The 18,690-nt window shown below is 38.4% G+C and overlaps 1 protein-coding gene across 2 annotated transcripts in view; it reads left to right on the top strand.

Annotated features, from left to right (window-relative positions):
• Nucleotides 1-11,029: 11,029 nt before the first annotated feature.
• kif20ba (kinesin family member 20Ba) overlaps nt 11,030-18,690 on the top strand; it is a 37,637-nt gene continuing 29,976 nt past the window's right edge. For both annotated transcript variants that reach the window (XM_084020521.1, XM_084020522.1), the window contains exons 1-16: nt 11,030-11,121; nt 11,692-11,800; nt 12,259-12,348; nt 12,560-12,682; nt 12,949-13,087; nt 14,040-14,224; nt 14,514-14,568; nt 14,672-14,878; nt 15,177-15,288; nt 15,729-15,800; nt 16,000-16,146; nt 16,696-16,858; nt 17,136-17,288; nt 17,427-17,546; nt 18,277-18,416; nt 18,512-18,632. In XM_084020521.1, coding sequence (XP_083876647.1) covers nt 11,693-11,800; nt 12,259-12,348; nt 12,560-12,682; nt 12,949-13,087; nt 14,040-14,224; nt 14,514-14,568; nt 14,672-14,878; nt 15,177-15,288; nt 15,729-15,800; nt 16,000-16,146; nt 16,696-16,858; nt 17,136-17,288; nt 17,427-17,546; nt 18,277-18,416; nt 18,512-18,632 — 1,935 coding nt within the window. In that variant the 5' untranslated portion in view covers nt 11,030-11,121; nt 11,692. The remainder of the gene's footprint in view (nt 11,122-11,691; nt 11,801-12,258; nt 12,349-12,559; nt 12,683-12,948; nt 13,088-14,039; nt 14,225-14,513; nt 14,569-14,671; nt 14,879-15,176; nt 15,289-15,728; nt 15,801-15,999; nt 16,147-16,695; nt 16,859-17,135; nt 17,289-17,426; nt 17,547-18,276; nt 18,417-18,511; nt 18,633-18,690) is intronic.

The following is an 18,690-nucleotide window of genomic DNA, read 5'->3' as shown; positions in this document are numbered from 1 at the left end:
AGAAACATGGACAACAGGACTTCTTTAAAAAGAGGAAAGTAAGTGGTGGTAGTAATGTGAATCACTTCATTTCAAGTCTAGATAACAGGAAGTGAAGGCTGGGGCTCAACACCTGGAGGAAGGAAATCAGACCTTACTCTTCCTCTTCAGCTTTCTGTGTCTCCGTTCTCAAACTCCCTTTGAATCGGTAAAACAACAGCTGCGACCTCAGAGTTATACTTATACCCGATGTTGATCTGTTTTCTGACACGGCCATAATCTGTCAGCGGGAAATTCTCCCAGATGCATATTTATGTGTGCTGTATGATGACATAGTAGTAGGACATCCTGGTATCTTTGACATTTGATTTACGATGGACATACCAAATCATTTTCATGCATACTATAGTATGGGCATTGAAATGCATAGGGTGTGTGTCCCTAAATAGAATTATGGAAAGAGGAGCCCCTTCCATATGCAAAATATCTGGTAAATTCAAACGTTTTATAGACTAAGCAAGTCACACAAAAAAGCAGCTTGAGTGAAGACAACAAACAGGTCTGCTGGCATTCCTAGATGCATGTCGGCTGATCTAGAATCAGTAGCTATCAGACAGAACCTGTTTATGCATAGAAGAGTCTGGTGTGGTCTGCTGCCATGCCAAATGCTCTTTAGACTCTCTTTACGCTCAACTCTCTTGCTCATTGCTTCCTTTTATTTTTATTTTTGTTACCACATTGCAGTCCTGAAATGTTTTAATCCTGGTTAAACCATGTAAAGCACTTGTAACTTTGTTTTGAAAGTTAGGGTACGCTATAGGGGAATACACATTCTTGAAGGCTAACAGTCAAAGTGTCCCCCTCAAACACCTATACCTTTTTAGAACCTTTTAATCAGTCCTCATGAAGAATGAACATGTGCAACTTGTTAACAAAGACATCTTATTTTAAATCCAAATTATTTGTCTTTTGGATTCAATGTAACATTTCAGCAGGTCAAATCCCACCAGCAGAAGGGTTGACATTTAAACAGCTGAATCATTTTTTTTCTGATTGCTAAATGACAGCAGGCACAACTGAAGTCACATGTGCAAAACTCTAACCACAGTTCATGTGGACCAAAGTCTTCATAACGGGATGATTTCAGTCTTTCAAACACTGATAATTGTAACTTCAGCTGAAAGCCTAGGCAGGTGAAGTTACAATAAAATGAAAATGTAATGTGAAAGAATTGCACTGTTTTATTTAAAGAAAATATTGATTTGTGTGATGTCCCTCAAACGATTCAATAAAGATGAAAAGTGTGGTGGTAGTGTTTTTCCTCTCAGTGCGTTCTGAGTGACAGTGTGTGTGTCGTCTCCATGATGATTGTTCACAGTGTTCGCTGCACTGAGCCTGCAGGTGATACTGTTTAACTCAGATGACTGTTGGCAATGAAGACTGTGGTTAGAATTTTGCACATCCTGTATTTTGGAGATGGGATACATCATATGGCAGAGCAAAAATGCAGTCTGGAAAATAGAAACTTATCCATAATCACGAAGTTAATTAGGCATGATCTGATGCAAAATAGAATAGGCTACTTTAGAAGGGACACACATGTGTTGTCGAAGTACACAAAGGTGTCTGAAAGAATATGTATCACCCTATAACTTTTGCGAGGAAATAAAAATTGTCCCGATTATTATGCATGATCTTAAGTTTTGACAAAGTAAAATACTAAAGACGCGTCTACAACTAAACAGTTACCGCAAACACATCGAAGTTAGTTTTAAGTTGGATATTCGACGGATATTCACTCCGGTTCCAGCCGCGACTTTACTGAGGTTTACCCAGTGTTGGCAGCAGGAGAACGGCCCCAGTGCCTCGCGCTAAAGCCCTGATTATGCTTCCACGTAGGCAACAGCAACGCAACGGCCACGCAGTTGCTTGGAGACCGTGATGGTTCTGCGTTGGGTTTACGTGTCGAAATGCAATTCAATGCCACACCGGTAAAAAGCGCTATGTTTTTTGTAAAGACTGACCGACCGACCGAGACTCTTGACATATATCGTCGTTAGCCTCGTTATAGCGTATTTGTTTACTTTCCGCCTTTAAACATCCACAATTTTTCAGAACTTGGTGTTTTATTTCTTTGTGCAAAAGCGACGAGGTGCAAACAATAAAACGAGGTGAAAACAATACAAGTAGCCTTTTAAAAGTTTAAATGGCGGTGTTTATAAGTGGAAACCGGAAAGCGGTCTCCAGCGGATGTAGTTAGCGGACCAATCACAGCCAATGCCGCTGCGTTGGTGTTGCGTCGCCTCGACGCGCGTCTAGGATTTTTGGGAGGTGCACGTGAGGCCGTTGCGTTGGATGTAAGGGGGGTCCGCGTTGTGTCGACGCGGAAGCATAACTTGGGCTTGGAAAATGATTTAGGGACCGTCCTTAAATTACTTCCCAAAAATATATGAATACAAAATGATTGCATTTTTATCAATAGCTTCCCCATCATGTGACCCAGTGACTCCAAACCAGTATCCAATTGTATTTCTAAACTGATCAAATAAGACACACCACTTTTTATGCTATGTTAGTGCTTTGTGTATTTTTTATGAATATTAATATGCAGAAATTGTCTTATTTTTTCAATAACTTCAACGTCATGTGACCCAGTGACTCCAAACCAGTATCCAATTGTATTCCTAAACTGATAGAATAAGACACACCACATTTTATGCTATTTTAGTGCTTTGTCTATTTTGTATGAATATTAAAAAATAAGATATTAATATTATCTTATTTTTTTCAATAACTTCCACATCATGTGACCCAGTGACTCCAAACCAGTATCCAATTGTATTCCTAAACTGACAGAATAAGACACATCACTTTTTATGCTATGTTAGTGCTTTGTCTATTTTGTATGAATATTAAAAAATAAGATATTAATATTATCTTATTTTTTTCAATAACTTCCACATCATCTGACCCAGTGACTCCAAACCAGTATCCAATTGTATTCCTAAACTGATAGAATGAGACACACCGCTTTTTATGCTATGTTAGTGCTTTGTGTATTTTTTATGAATATTAATATGCAGAAATTGTCTTATTTGTTCAATAACTTCGACGTCATGTGACCCAGTGACCCCAAACCAGTATACAATTGTATACCAAACTGATCAAATAAGGCACACCACTGTTTATGCTATTTTTGTGCTTCGTTTATTTTTTATGAATATTAATATGCAGAAATTATCTTATTGTTTTAATAACTTCCACATCACGTAACCCAGTGACTCCAAACCAGTATCAATTGTATTCCTAAACTGATCAAATAAGACACACCACTTTTTATGCTATGTTAGTGCTGTGTGTATTTTTTATGAATATTAATATGCAGAAATTATCTTATTTTTTCAATAACTTCGACGTCATGTGACCCAGTGACCCCAAACCAGTATCCAATTGTATTACCAAACTGATCAAATAAGGCACACCACTGTTTATGCTATTTTTGAGCTTCGTTTATTTTTTATGAATATTAATATGCAGAATATCCACATCATCTGACCCAGTGACTCCAAACCAGTCTCACATTGTATTCCTGAACTGAATAGATAAGACACACCACTTTCTTAAGCTATTTTAATGCTTCGTCTATTTACTAACTGCAGGGGTAGTTCACATGTGCCTTTTCAAGTTGTTGTTTTTCCCCACAGCATTGAACACTCTACGTTTCAAAGAAACACTATTTGCACAAGATACATCCCCAGTCTCCTTTCTTGGCCTTTTCATAACTGTTGCTCTCCATTGCCAAACACTTGGCATGAAACCATCATTGACAGTCATCACACTGGACCTGTTAAAGTGTAGAAAAAACAAAACATTTTATTTTAATTTTGCTATCAGTGTGTTTACATGCTTGTGTCAGTTGGCTTTCCCTTAGCTGGACTCAAGTGTACTTGTTATGTCTACATAACAATTCTACATTGGAACTGCTGCTTCACAACAACTCACCCAGTCTGTAATGGGAGGTCCAGATCCCGGAGGCCTCATGGCTGCACACATTGCACAACAAGTGTGCTCATCAAAGACTGAAACAAAATAATTGATTTATTTATTTACATAGCATATTGTACTATAGCCTATGTGTGCTTTACAGTATATGTACCTGATGCCTTTAGGATTTCGAGAGCCAGATCTCTCCTCTCCTTTTTCATGGCCTGTTTTGATGTCTCAAATTTAAGATCTGGGATCTGAGGGAATGCCTCCATCACTGCTTTTGCCATCTAAACAAACAACACTTCTGTGGGTGTTTCTCCATTTGATAATAATTACACAGATACTGACAACAAACATGGGGAACACAGTATTAAAGACATCGACCTGTGAGTAGTGCCTCCCAAAACATTTAACAGATTTGTAACTTGTCTTCAGATTGCATTTTACATTTGCCTAAATGTTCTGAAATGTAATGATCTTTCACACATGACATTTCGTACATGACATAATGAATACAAAATCTCCTTCGCTTACCTTAACAACAATGACACCGCAGCTACTGCCATCCTGTTGAACTGGATGGCTCATAACTCCCCCTTTCCACCTAACATCCACCCAGGGCCCTAGTTTCGTAGACCAGGCGCAGTCAGCTTTCAGCGCACCTCGCGCAGGCACACCTCCCGTCTCGCCCACCGGCGCAAGTGGGAAAGAGGGAGGAGACGAGGCGGGGACTGGGATTAATACAGCTGATTCAGATCTTCACCAATCAAATGAGCTCCTCTCCTCTCCTTTAATGCGTTAGGGGAGGTTCAGTGCAAGTTCCGTCACTTGACAACCCGATGACAGAAGCAGCGCCGCCGCTCCCACCACGCGCATCACGCGCTGTGCGCGCGTATCATAATAATAACAATGCCGATATTATAAAAAACAGGAGAGAGAGAGGGAGATGTTTTGGTCCGAGAGGCTGAGTTTCCGTTACGCGTGCAATCCGCCTTTGATCTGACGTCAGATTTGACGGGACAATCTATATAGATATAAATTCACGTGTTGATTCAATTAGTTGCATTAAATAGTGTTTGTTGTGATTATTTATTGTATTTAAATGTGCCTGGAACTGTGGAAACCTGCCTGTGAGGTCTCGGTGACGTGTGCGCACTGCGGGCCGTCAGCCAAACTTCCACTCCGCCAGCTGTGATTGCATTGAATGAATGGACTTTATTTACGCCTTGCGCCTTGCGCCGAAAGTAGACCAGGTTGGAGCTGGCGAGCTTTCAGCGCAGTCTCGGCGAGGCTTTTTGCCACGAAACTTCCGCTACGCCAAGCTGAATCTGTGACGCCTCCCCCTGCTGCGCCGCCACACCCATCTTGGCGCAGGCGACCCACCAAACTGCCAAACTGACCGTGCGCAAGGCTGCGCGGGTCGAAACTTGCATTGCGCCGGCTCCGCCACACTGAGCCGCCCTGCGCTGCGCCACGAAACTAGGGCCCCCAGTCTGCTTTGCCATGGCGTGTCCTCCTCATCCTTAAGTATTCCCTAAATAAGGTTAATTTTAATACACTTTAAATTGTGATTTTGTTACATGTGGTACCACTAGTGAATAACCAATGTTTGATGGACTGGAGCAAATCAGCCATAAATGTTACTGACTGAATACTGACCTCTACACTTCAATTACCATATTCTTATTACAGCAGTCAGTATTGTTTGTGAATATTAATGTAAATGACTGTTATTCACTTTAAACATTTAGATGTATTTGTATAAGAATTTTCAAAACTAGCTAAAAAGTTGATTTACTGTATTCTTTTAGCAGCATGTTTAGAGTCCTCAAGCTCTGATGACAATGCTGCTGGATCCATCAGAAATACTGTGCTCTGCTCTGATTGGTGGGCTCCAGCCCTGGTTGCTTAGCTACCAAAGCCTGCCCCCAGCAAGCCTGACTGTGATTAATGTTTTACTGTTGCTCACATGTGATAACATCATTAGGGCACTATTCACACAACTCAACTGGGAACCGTAGGGTCGCCGGTTCGAGTCACTGGACCAAGAATGGAGAGGTGCCAGTTCACCTCCTGGGCAATGCCGAGGTGCCGTTAAGCATCCAGCTTAATTACACTTTTGCATATATTCAGCTTTTTTAATATTGGTTTCAAATATTAAGCTTTTTCATACTTTTGCACATATGCAGCTTTTTAAATATTCTTTTCAGCTATACAGCTTTTCATAATTTTGCACATATTCAGCTTTTTAAATATTCTCTTCAGCTATACAGCTTTTTCAAACTTTTCACATATTCAGCTCTTTGAATATTATAAAAAATAAGATAATATTAATATCTTATTTTTTAATATTCATACAAAATAGACAAAGCACTAAAATAGCATAAAATGTGGTGTGTCTTATTCTATCAGTTTAGGAATACAATTGGATACTGGTTTGGAGTCACTGGGTCACATGACGTTGAAGTTATTGAAAAAATAAGACAATTTCTGCATATTAATATTCATAAAAAATACACAAAGCACTAACATAGCATAAAAAGTGGTGTGTCTTATTTGATCAGTTTAGGAATACAATTGGATAGTGGTTTGGAGTCACTGGGTCACGTGATGTGGAAGTTATTAAAACAATAAGATAATTTCTGCATATTAATATTCATAAAAAATACACAAAGCAATAACATAGCATAAAAAGTGGTGTGTCTTATTTGATCAGTTTAGGAATACAATTGGATACTGGTTTGGAGTCACTGGGTCACGTGATGTGGAAGTTATTGAAAAAATAAGACAATTTCTGCATATTAATATTCATAAAAAATACACAAAACACTAACATAGCATAACAAGTGGTGTGTCTTATTTGATCAGTTTAGGAATACAATTGGATACTGGTTTGGAGTCACTGGGTCACGTGATGTGGAAGTTATTAAAACAATAAGATAATTTCTGCATATTAATATTCATAAAAAATAAACGAAGCACAAAAATAGCATAAACAGTGGTGTGCCTTATTTGATCAGTTTGGTAATACAATTGTATACTGGTTTGGGGTCACTGGGTCACATGACGTCGAAGTTATTGAAAAAATAAGATAATTTCTGCATATTAATATTCATAAAAGATACACAAAGCAATAACATAGCATAAAAAGTGGTGTGTCTTATTTGTTCAGTTTAGGAATACAATTGGATACTGGTTTGGAGTCACTTGGTCACATGATGTGGAAGTTATTGAAAAAATAAGATAATTTCTGCATATTAATATTCATAAAAAATACACAAAGCAATAACATAGCATAAAAAGTGGTGTGTCTTATTTGATCAGTTTAGGAATACAATTGGATACTGGTTTGGAGTCACTGGGTCACATTATGTGGAAGTTATTGAAAAAATAAGATAATATTAATATCTTATTTTTTAATATTCATACAAAATAGACAAAGCACTAAAATAGCATAACATGTGGTGTGTCTTATTCTATCAGTTTAGGAATACAATTGGATACTGGTTTGGAGTCACTGGGTCACATGACGTTGAAGTTATTGAAAAAATAAGAACATTTCTGCATATTAATATTCATAAAAAATACACAAAGCACTAACATAGCATAACAAGTGGCGTGTCTTATTTGATCAGTTTAGAAATACAATTGGATACTGGTTTGGAGTCACGGGGTCACATGATGTGGAAGTTATTGAAAAAACAAGATAATTTCTGCATATTAATATTCATAAAAAATACACAAAGCACTAACATAGCATAAAACGTGGTGTGTCTTATTTGACCAGTTTAGGAATACAATTGGATACTGGTTTGGAGTCACTGGGTCACGTGATGTGGAAGTTATTGAAAAAATATGATAATTTCTGCATATTAATATTCATAAAAAATACACAAAGCAATAACATAGCATAAAAAGTGGTGTGTCTCATTTGATCAGTTTAGGAATACAATTGGATACTGGTTTGGAGTCACTGGGTCACGTGATGTGGAAGTTATTGAAAAAATATGATAATTTCTGCATATTAATATTCATAAAAAATACACAAAGCACAGAAATAAAATAAAATGTGGTGTGTCTTATTTGATCAGTTTAGAAATACAATTGGATACTGGTTTGGAGTCACTGGGTCACATGATGTGGAAGTTATTGAAAAAATATGATAATTTCTGCATATTAAAATTCATAAAAAATACACAAAGCATTAACATAGCATAAAAAGTGGTGTGTCTTATTTGACCAGTTTAGGAATACAATTGGATACTGGTTTGGAGTCACTGGGTCACGTGATGTGGAAGTTATTGAAAAAATAAGATAATTTCTGCATATTAATATTCATAAAAAATACACAAAGCAATAACATAGCATAAAAAGTGGTGTGTCTTATTTGATCAGTTTAGGAATACAATTGGATAGTGGTTTGGAGTCACTGGGTCACGTGATGTGGAAGTTATTAAAACAATAAGATAATTTCTGCATATTAATATTCATAAAAAATACACAAAGCAATAACATAGCATAAAAAGTGGTGTGTCTTATTTGATCAGTTTAGGAATACAATTGGATACTGGTTTGGAGTCACTGGGTCACGTGATGTGGAAGTTATTGAAAAAATAAGACAATTTCTGCATATTAATATTCATAAAAAATACACAAAGCAATAACATAGCATAAAAAGTGGTGTGTCTTATTTGATCAGTTTAGGAATACAATTGGATAGTGGTTTGGAGTCACTGGGTCACGTGATGTGGAAGTTATTAAAACAATAAGATAATTTCTGCATATTAATATTCATAAAAAATAAACGAAGCACAAAAATAGCATAAACAGTGGTGTGCCTTATTTGATCAGTTTGGTAATACAATTGTATACTGGTTTGGGGTCACTGGGTCACATGACGTCGAAGTTATTGAAAAAATAAGATAATTTCTGCATATTAATATTCATAAAAGATACACAAAGCAATAACATAGCATAAAAAGTGGTGTGTCTTATTTGTTCAGTTTAGGAATACAATTGGATACTGGTTTGGAGTCACTTGGTCACATGATGTGGAAGTTATTGAAAAAATAAGATCATTTCTGCATATTAATATTCATAAAAAATACACAAAGCAATAACATAGCATAAAAAGTGGTGTGTCTTATTTGATCAGTTTAGGAATACAATTGGATACTGGTTTGGAGTCACTGGGTCACATTATGTGGAAGTTATTGAAAAAAATAAGATAATATTAATATCTTATTTTTTAATATTCATACAAAATAGACAAAGCACTAAAATAGCATAACATGTGGTGTGTCTTATTCTATCAGTTTAGGAATACAATTGGATACTGGTTTGGAGTCACTGGGTCACATGACGTTGAAGTTATTGAAAAAATAAGAACATTTCTGCATATTAATATTCATAAAAAATACACAAAGCACTAACATAGCATAACAAGTGGCGTGTCTTATTTGATCAGTTTAGAAATACAATTGGATACTGGTTTGGAGTCACGGGGTCACATGATGTGGAAGTTATTGAAAAAACAAGATAATTTCTGCATATTAATATTCATAAAAAATACACAAAGCACTAACATAGCATAAAACGTGGTGTGTCTTATTTGACCAGTTTAGGAATACAATTGGATACTGGTTTGGAGTCACTGGGTCACGTGATGTGGAAGTTATTGAAAAAATATGATAATTTCTGCATATTAATATTCATAAAAAATACACAAAGCAATAACATAGCATAAAAAGTGGTGTGTCTCATTTGATCAGTTTAGGAATACAATTGGATACTGGTTTGGAGTCACTGGGTCACGTGATGTGGAAGTTATTGAAAAAATAAGATAATTTCTGCATATTAATATTCATAAAAAATACACAAAGCAATAACATAGCATAAAAAGTGGTGTGTCTTATTTGATCAGTTTAGGAATACAATTGGATAGTGGTTTGGAGTCACTGGGTCACGTGATGTGGAAGTTATTAAAACAATAAGATAATTTCTGCATATTAATATTCATAAAAAATACACAAAGCAATAACATAGCATAAAAAGTGGTGTGTCTTATTTGATCAGTTTAGGAATACAATTGGATACTGGTTTGGAGTCACTGGGTCACGTGATGTGGAAGTTATTGAAAAAATAAGACAATTTCTGCATATTAATATTCATAAAAAATACACAAAGCAATAACATAGCATAAAAAGTGGTGTGTCTTATTTGATCAGTTTAGGAATACAATTGGATAGTGGTTTGGAGTCACTGGGTCACGTGATGTGGAAGTTATTAAAACAATAAGATCATTTCTGCATATTAATATTCATAAAAAATACACAAAGCAATAACATAGCATAAAAAGTGGTGTGTCTTATTTGATCAGTTTAGGAATACAATTGGATACTGGTTTGGAGTCACTGGGTCACGTGATGTGGAAGCTATTGAAAAAATAAGACAATTTCTGCATATTAATATTCATAAAAAATACACAAAGCAATAACATAGCATAAAAAGTGGTGTGTCTTATTTGATCAGTTTAGGAATACAATTGGATAGTGGTTTGGAGTCACTGGGTCACGTGATGTGGAAGTTATTAAAACAATAAGATAATTTCTGCATATTAATATTCATAAAAAATACACAAAGCAATAACATAGCATAAAAAGTGGTGTGTCTTATTTGATCAGTTTAGGAATACAATTGGATACTGGTTTGGAGTCACTGGGTCACATGATGGGGAAGCTATTGATAAAAATGCAATCATTTTGTATTCGTATATTTATGGGAAGTAATTTAAGGACGGTCCCTAAATCATTTTCCAACGACTTAGCGCGAGGCACTGGGGCCGTTCTCCTGCTGCCAACACTGGGCAAACCTCAGTAAAGTCGCGGCTGGAACCGGAGTGAATATCCAACTTAAAACTAACTAACTTCACCGCGGTTAATTACCGCGCTATTGGACATTTACATGAGATGGCCTGATTTCCAACCACAAAAGTAACAATTGAATGCAACACAGAAAGGACGCATGTGCAGTGTCTGCTTGAATCCGATTGGTCTGTTTCAAATTCAGACCGCGGCTGTGTTGTTGTCTTTAGTTAACTAGCACACAAAAGAGTATTTTTTCCGTCTCACCTAATGTCACAAATATAAATGTCAGGTAAGCGTTTTGTTTACTCATATTCCAGTTGTTATATCATCATTTAGTTCTTTTCAGAAAAGTAAACGGACTTTTTAAACTACGTTACTACTAACATTTGACAGGTGCGGCTGCTCAGCTGAAAAAATCCTGCTAACGTTAAGCTAGCCGCCTAGCTAGTTTGCTAGCTTGATCGAGAAACGATTAACGTTAGTGAACGACATTTGAAACGATTTTAAACCTTTGTAAGGAAACGCTTTAAACTCATGTATACCGTATGTACACTAACGCAAATAACGTTAACAACACTTTTCTCTGATGCGTTACCGTTCCACCACAATCAGTTGCAGCGAGCGTTACGTTAAGTATGTGGACCAACTGTTGGTTAACGTAGCCGATTTAAGAGTTGCCTATTGAATAACTTGTTCGCCGAAGTCAGGGTAAGCCACTGGCACTTTGATCAAAGTGTCGACATCCAGTGCTGATGTTCAAGTGTCGCAAGAGGGTGACGTAACTAAACGTAACTGTCCGTTTATTTAGTCTTGTTGATCTGTTTTGGTTTACTCTATTGTTCTTGTTTAATTGTTTTAGGATGATGGAATCGTGCCTGAACAACACGGCTGACCGACGGGAACAGGTAGAGGGCGACGATTTGAAGAGGGATCTCTCATCAGAATTCAGCACCTTACCAGACCCACAGGTAAACCTGTAAATGACAGCGAAAATCACATCATACCATCAATACTCCCATTTAGATGATGGGTATAATACTCTGACATACCTTAACAAAGCATAAGTGTTGTACCTATACTGTTTTACAGTAAAATTTGCAAACCGGTTTTCATCATTTATGCACAAGCTTTAACTGGCCAAACAATCTTTACTCCAGTAATCTGAAATCAGTCCTTGCCGAATCGCCAACTACTGAATCGTTAATCGAATCGCTGTGAAGCCAAGCATTCACACCCCAATTTCGTTGATAAGTACCAAATTTGTGTTACCCAGATAGTTACCCTGATACCTCTTATTAATGAGATACTCTGGAACACAGCAAACAAAGAGACGAGAAATGAGAACCTATTTTTTTTTTTTCATGTTTAGAGCCTTTTGCCTTTCACTTTCCTTTTGCCGGTTTTAATTCAAATTTGATGTGTCCAGCATTCCAGCATTGAGGAGAGAGAACACCTCCGGGTCTACCTCCGCATCCGACCCTTCAGCTTGGCAGAGAGTGATAATGGAGAGTCACAGGTAAGAGAAAAATAAATAAAGTAAAAGAGTAAATGAAGTACTTCACAGGCAGGGAGTTGATCAGACACAAATATCAGTGTGCTTGTTTTTGTGGTTGTCAAAACTCTGTTCATGGTTTTCATTCAGACAATTCTACTGACTTCAAGACACTACCAAAATCAGGCTTGCTTTACAGGTTAATTGTACTGCCTTATTCTTTTGTTTTTAACAGGACTGTGTTACCATTGAGTCCCCTGACACAGTGTTGTTGAAGCCCCCCAGTTTGTCCCTCTCAGCGAGGCTTAGCACTGAAAAATCCCTTCCTCAGACTGGACAGCGCTTCCAGTTCTCACAGGTTGGTGTTTCCTGGCAGATAAGAGAGCCACACATGTTTATTGATATGTATTGATATGCTGATTAAATTTAAATAAGGAATTCCTTTTGAATATATATATTGTCACTTCCATGCAATGCAAATTTTCATCTACCTCCATTGATTTTTTTTCTTAAAAACAAGGATAAAGTTAAGGAAATGTTGCAAAATCCTGACTTAAATTAAGGAGTGTTTTCATAATTTTCCTCAAAGTTCCTCAACTCAAACTCTTTCCCTCCCTTCAAAAGGTTTATAGTCCCGAGACAACACAGAAAGAGCTCTTTCAAGGAACAATAAAGGATTTGGTGAAAGATGTTCTAGAAGGGGAAAACTCTCTGGTGTTTACTTATGGAGTCACCAACGCTGGGAAGACCTTCACATTCTTAGGTGTGTTCCACTCTCTCATACATTTATGAAATGCTGCTATATAAATTATGGTAAAGATTTAGAGAGATGGAGTTCGGAATGTTATCTGTCTCAGGAGGAAGTTCTTTTTAGATCAGATGCAGGAGAACTGGTTTGTTTTAATGAGTTCCCTGCAGCTTTTGCTACCACACCCTGTATGTCACAGCTCATGTTATGTCTTATCAGTGTAATAGCTTCATGGAGTTATATGATTATCATTTGAGCTGAAGCTGTATGACCACTGTTTCAATGTTCAGATCTCACATCTATGTGTCATTCAGCTCAAATAGGCGTCATAACGTTGTTATTGTATATCCTGCCTTTTTTACTCGGTTTCAAGTAATCTTGTTGGACTGGCAATGCCTCAGTTCAAACCACTTATCTAGCTTGCATTGCTACCTGGCTAGCTGCCGGGAGACTACAGGCTTGCCAGTAGCAATGTTCTTTTCTATGCACTGTAGTTATTTCATTTTCAATCTTAAAAAAAAAACCCCACTAAGAATATTACATTTTGCATTTCTTGTATTCTTCTTGTCCAGCTGTAGGGCTTAGGCGTATGTCTAACAATGTGACCCTACCAGCTGCTGTCTGTCCATGCATTATCATTGCTCTTATGACAATGCATGCACCTGTGTCTGAGGAAGGAATGACCCTATTGTATTGTGTATACATGTTATTGTCTTGAAATGTAATGATGATAGAAGCACAATATGGATTTTCTTTGGGCAGATAGCAATAACCAAAAGTTAACCACTTCTCATGGCCAATACTGTTATGATAACCGATACTCAAAAGATGTTTATAACTTGTAGTTTATTATGCACTTACATTGCTAATGTGAACACAACAAAAACAAAGAATACCTCTGACTTCTCAAAGGTTAATTTATTTTTTCTGCTAAAGAATATAAAGCAATCCAACAATGTCATTCCAGGTCCAGATGCTGATGCCGGTATCCTGCCAAGGTCTCTTGATGTCATTTTCAGCAGTATTGCTGAGCGGGTTTTCGATGGGATGAGCCTCAAACCTCACCGCTGCCGAGACTTCACAAGGCTCACCAGGGAGCAGCAGGATGAGGAAGTGGCGTTCAAGAGAAACTTCTTCAGACAACTTAAAGAGGTAACTTGTCTGTCCAAGGCTGCTGCGGAGGTTTAGACAAACAAGAGAGCAGAAGAACTGGCAGTATGTTAGCAGAGCAGCAGCTCCGGTCCTCAATGGGTATCTACGCAGGATTCATTCAGGCACAGTACAGCTCTGAGTTCGTCACTCGTGTTTTTGCAGCACTTAGAACCCAATACACTTAAACTGCGTATGCTTCAAATATGTAGCTCAGGAGATGTTTGATTGGCTTAGAAATGTGTTTTAATGTCTCTTTGATACATTTTTAACATTTTCATCTTTACTTTAGAGTGAGAAGAACAATGCCACCATGTTGAACTTGACCAATAAGACCCTCCTCGAAGGCAAGATCTATTATTGCTTGTTTTCTGCAATTTTTTTTTATTTTTATTATGTTGCATTATGTTAATGCAGGGCAATGGTTTTTAACCTTTGTCTCTGCTGCAGGCTCCTCTGTGCTGGACACGACCTTTGCAGCAGAGGACAAAATCAACCTGGATGTGGAAGCACACACTAAGTTCTCTGTCTGGGTTTCTTTCTGTGAAATCTACAATGAGAACATTCATGACCTCCTGGAGGTGGTACCGTTTGGGGCCCTGAGAAGGACCGCACTGCGCCTGTCACAGGACATCAAGGGCAACTCCTTTGTCAAAGGTTTGAAGGGTCTGGTGGGGGTAGCTGAAATGAGTAGTACTTCAATGTTCTAAATTAAACAAATCCTTTTCCCTCAATGTTCATGCCATTTTATCTCTAGTGGTACATCTTTCAGATTATTTTGTAAATATTTTAAAATGAATATGTTCATTTAAGGATTGTTGAGAAAGTATAGGAGTAAATGCCCTGTTGCAAATGTTCGAACTAAGAGCATGAAATCTCTTGGGAATAGAAATATTGGCACCATTTCCTGCCAGTTTCTTATGAATCTCCTCTTTTTTTGTACATTTGTATTAAGATCTGCGTTGGGTTCAGGTAAATAGTGCAGAAGAGGCCTACAAAGTGATGAAGCTGGGCAAGAGGAACCAAAGCTTCTCCTCCACCCGACTCAACCAGCTCTCCAGCAGGAGGTGAGGACGATGCAGCATTTAACAGATATTCAGATTTAAAGTTGTACTCTGTAAGATTTGAGATTTGTTGCTTCTAGTGGCCTCTTTGGCAGTAGATGTAACTGCAGGCGAGTGTCTGGGACCTCAACTCCCAGAGTCCCTTAACACTGAATGCCGAAGTTAAATAAGCATTTATTCCTACATCACATCTAATGGGTCAGGACCACTCAAGATCCTTTTCCTATCTTAAATAATCTTATCTCACTTCTTCTTTTATCACTGGTGGTTGTAGTCTTACTGAAATGAACACAACATGTAGTCAGTGAAGTATTACTTTTGTCCACTTTAAAAACTGTTGTATGCATTTTATTTCTCTATGTTTTTGTGCTTATTTCTTCTGGTAATCAGAGTTAATGGAATCTATGCTAATTCTTACTCACTCTTACTTTGTCTTTCTGCAGTCACAGTATTTTCTCCATTCGCATATTGAGGATTGAAGATATTGGGACTCCGAGAGTACATGCAGTCAGCGAGTGAGTGATAGTTTGGATTTCCCTGGATTACTGTATAGAAACTGTGAAACAATGAAGCATTGAAAATGTGTGCTAACTATAATCTAATTAAGGAAACATTAAGGAAAAGCTTGGCAGTGATAAGCATCGATGTTCAACGTCTGCATTTTGTGTCAGACTTATCATGTCTTCTATGTGGACAAAATGTGTTTGTCATCAGGTTGTGTCTGTGTGACTTGGCCGGCTCAGAGCGATGTGCTAAGACCCAGAATAAAGGAGAACGCCTGAAAGAAGCTGGAAACATCAACACCTCACTGCTCATCCTGGGGAAATGCATCAATGCACTACGACACAATCAGCAGGCCAAGTGAGATGATTACCTGTCCATCAGTTTCTCTCTGTGTTCTATTGATTTCTGATTTTTTTAACTAAAACAACTTTCTAGAATATGAATTGGTTGACACCAAACTCTTTAGAGCTTCTTTTAATCCTCCTTTTACCACACTGGTTTGGTTTACTGTGTATTATCACACTTTTCAACTCCAGCAACAACAAGAAAAGAGAAACCCTATTGTATACAGCACATGCAACTAGGGAAAATCGAGGCAGGTGTTTTTCTAGTGAAGGAGTTTCTGGAGACTAAACCAGAACTAAAACGAGAATGAATATACAGTATATCCAACTTCAGGAGGAATATAAAGTTTCCGAGTGTCCGCTGGACTTGATTAATTGGAAACTGTTTGCTGAGATGTTTGCAGACAACTTACTTAAATTGTAATATGTGGTTGTTGCTTGTTTTATTTCTTCAAACCCCCAATGGCCAAAAATTGATTCAGGAAATTCTGCACAATTTATCCAGCACAAACCGTTCAGAATGCACAGATATCAATGCCAACTAAAGTGTTCCCTTCCTCAGGCTGCTTCAGCATGTTCCCTTCAGGGAAAGCAAGCTGACCCACTACCTGCAGGGCTTCTTCTGTGGTCGAGGTAAAGCCTGTATGATCGTCAACATCAGCCAGTGTGCCTCCATGTATGATGAGACGCTCAACGTCCTCAAATTCTCTGCTGTGGCACAGAAGGTACACGTACATTTTCATCTTCTCTTTTTCTGTGCTTTGCGCTCAGTGTGTTCCCCCTTATTTATCCAGCTGCACACCTTGCCAACACATGCACAGAGCTGGAAAATGTAATCGAGAGTTACATGGGCATTAGGACCATATTTGAATTGCCAAACTGCTTCATCAGTTTAAGGAAATGCCCAAAATGCATTAATGCCCTCGCATCTAAGAAAACATCATGACACGGTAGTATTAATTGTTAGATTATAATTTTTGTTAATCTCTTGTCTGTGTCCAGGTTGTGGTTCTGTCCACCAGGCACCCTCCCATCAAGCCCAAGAGGTCAGCCAATGAGGTATCCTTCAGCATTAACAATGCTGAGAGGAAGGCTCTGCAGGGCAGCAGGAGGAGCTCCCTGATTGGCTGGGAAAGTAGCCTGGAGGATGTACAGGTAGGGTCAATCACATCACAGCAGGAAGCTCTTGCTTTCCTGTATTACAGTTCATAAAATATTTTAATGCTTCAGTTGAAATTTTACATTTATCACTCGATACATTTTCTCAACAATATACTTTTTTTTTTTTTTCAGGAACACCATGATGATCAGTATGCAGAAGACAACAGCCTGATGGAGGACACAATGGATCACATTGAAGAAGGCAGCGATGAAAGTCATGATAAAATTCTCATCAGTGAAAGGACACACCAGGTCAGTCCCCTTACCAATCACCGATCCCATCGGCTATTGGTCTGATGACTGATGGCCTGAGGATCTATATCTGGGTTTCCATGGTAGCCAGCCGATATTCAGGTCAAGACTTCCTTTTCTGTGCACTGCTCATTGTTTACGGTCTGAATAATAATTTGAGATGCGAGACAGTTGGTTCAGAGTTTGCATTTCGACCAATGCATTCCACCTTGTTTGCTCTCCACACGTACCGTGATTGATAAATACAACTCGGACTAAAAACGGAAACCAGAACACTTTCTATACCAAAGTCTTGACAGGTCTTAAAGGAATAGTTGGTATTATTTGAATAGGGTGGGGTTGTATGACTTATCCATAGTCAGTGTTACTGTTGCTTTAGGGCCTGGGCACAGGTGCCCCCCGTGGCACGGCCTGTGGCTCCTCCCAGCGTGAATGGGCCCCAACGACAGCCCATCCACTGGTACAACGGTGCTCCTACAGGCTGTTCAGATTCAGCTCCCGTCGTTACGTAACGAAAGGAGTCATTTGCACAGGCCGACCTCCTCTGTACGATGATATGAGATATCCGAGAAGGGGCTTTTCGCACCACAGCGCGGAGGGAACTCTGACAGCTGTGTGGAATTGAGGAAAAACAGTATAATATGGGATCTTTAATACATTCAGTAGTCTTTCATAAAGGAACATTTCTTTTTGATGTTAAAACTTTATTTTTGTGTGCTCCTTTTCTCAGAGGCAGGTCGCGCTGTTGAACCAGCTGCAGATGCAGCTGAAGAAGGAGCGAGCAGAGAGCCTACTCATGGAGGCGCGAGTGAGAGAGGAAATCAGTAGAGAGTTTTCAGAGCTCTTCTCTGAGATGCAGAATGACTATAAGTGAGACATTTTGTACATATATTTATATTCATATATGATGCGACGGCGACCAGGAAGTCATGTTTTGTGTGTGTGTGTGTGTGTGTGTGTGTCAGTGACCGCCTGGCGAGGGAGAGAGAAATCTTGGAGGAGCGAGCAGAAAGGAGGCTGGAGATCTTCAAAGACCTCATAGACAAAATGGCAAGCTCTGGACCCAGTCAAGATGCACGAGCCATGGTAACTCTCACTCATCTCTCACTTCCTTCACTCACTTTGTGTGTTTTTGTTTGCTTGT

The sequence above is a fragment of the Eutrigla gurnardus genome (genome assembly GCF_963514095.1).
Source record: "Eutrigla gurnardus genome assembly, chromosome: 11".
In the NCBI taxonomy this organism is placed as follows: Eukaryota; Metazoa; Chordata; class Actinopteri; order Perciformes; family Triglidae; genus Eutrigla; species Eutrigla gurnardus.
Note: the sequence above shows the minus strand (reverse complement) of the source record. Positions and strands in the feature narration are given on the sequence as shown.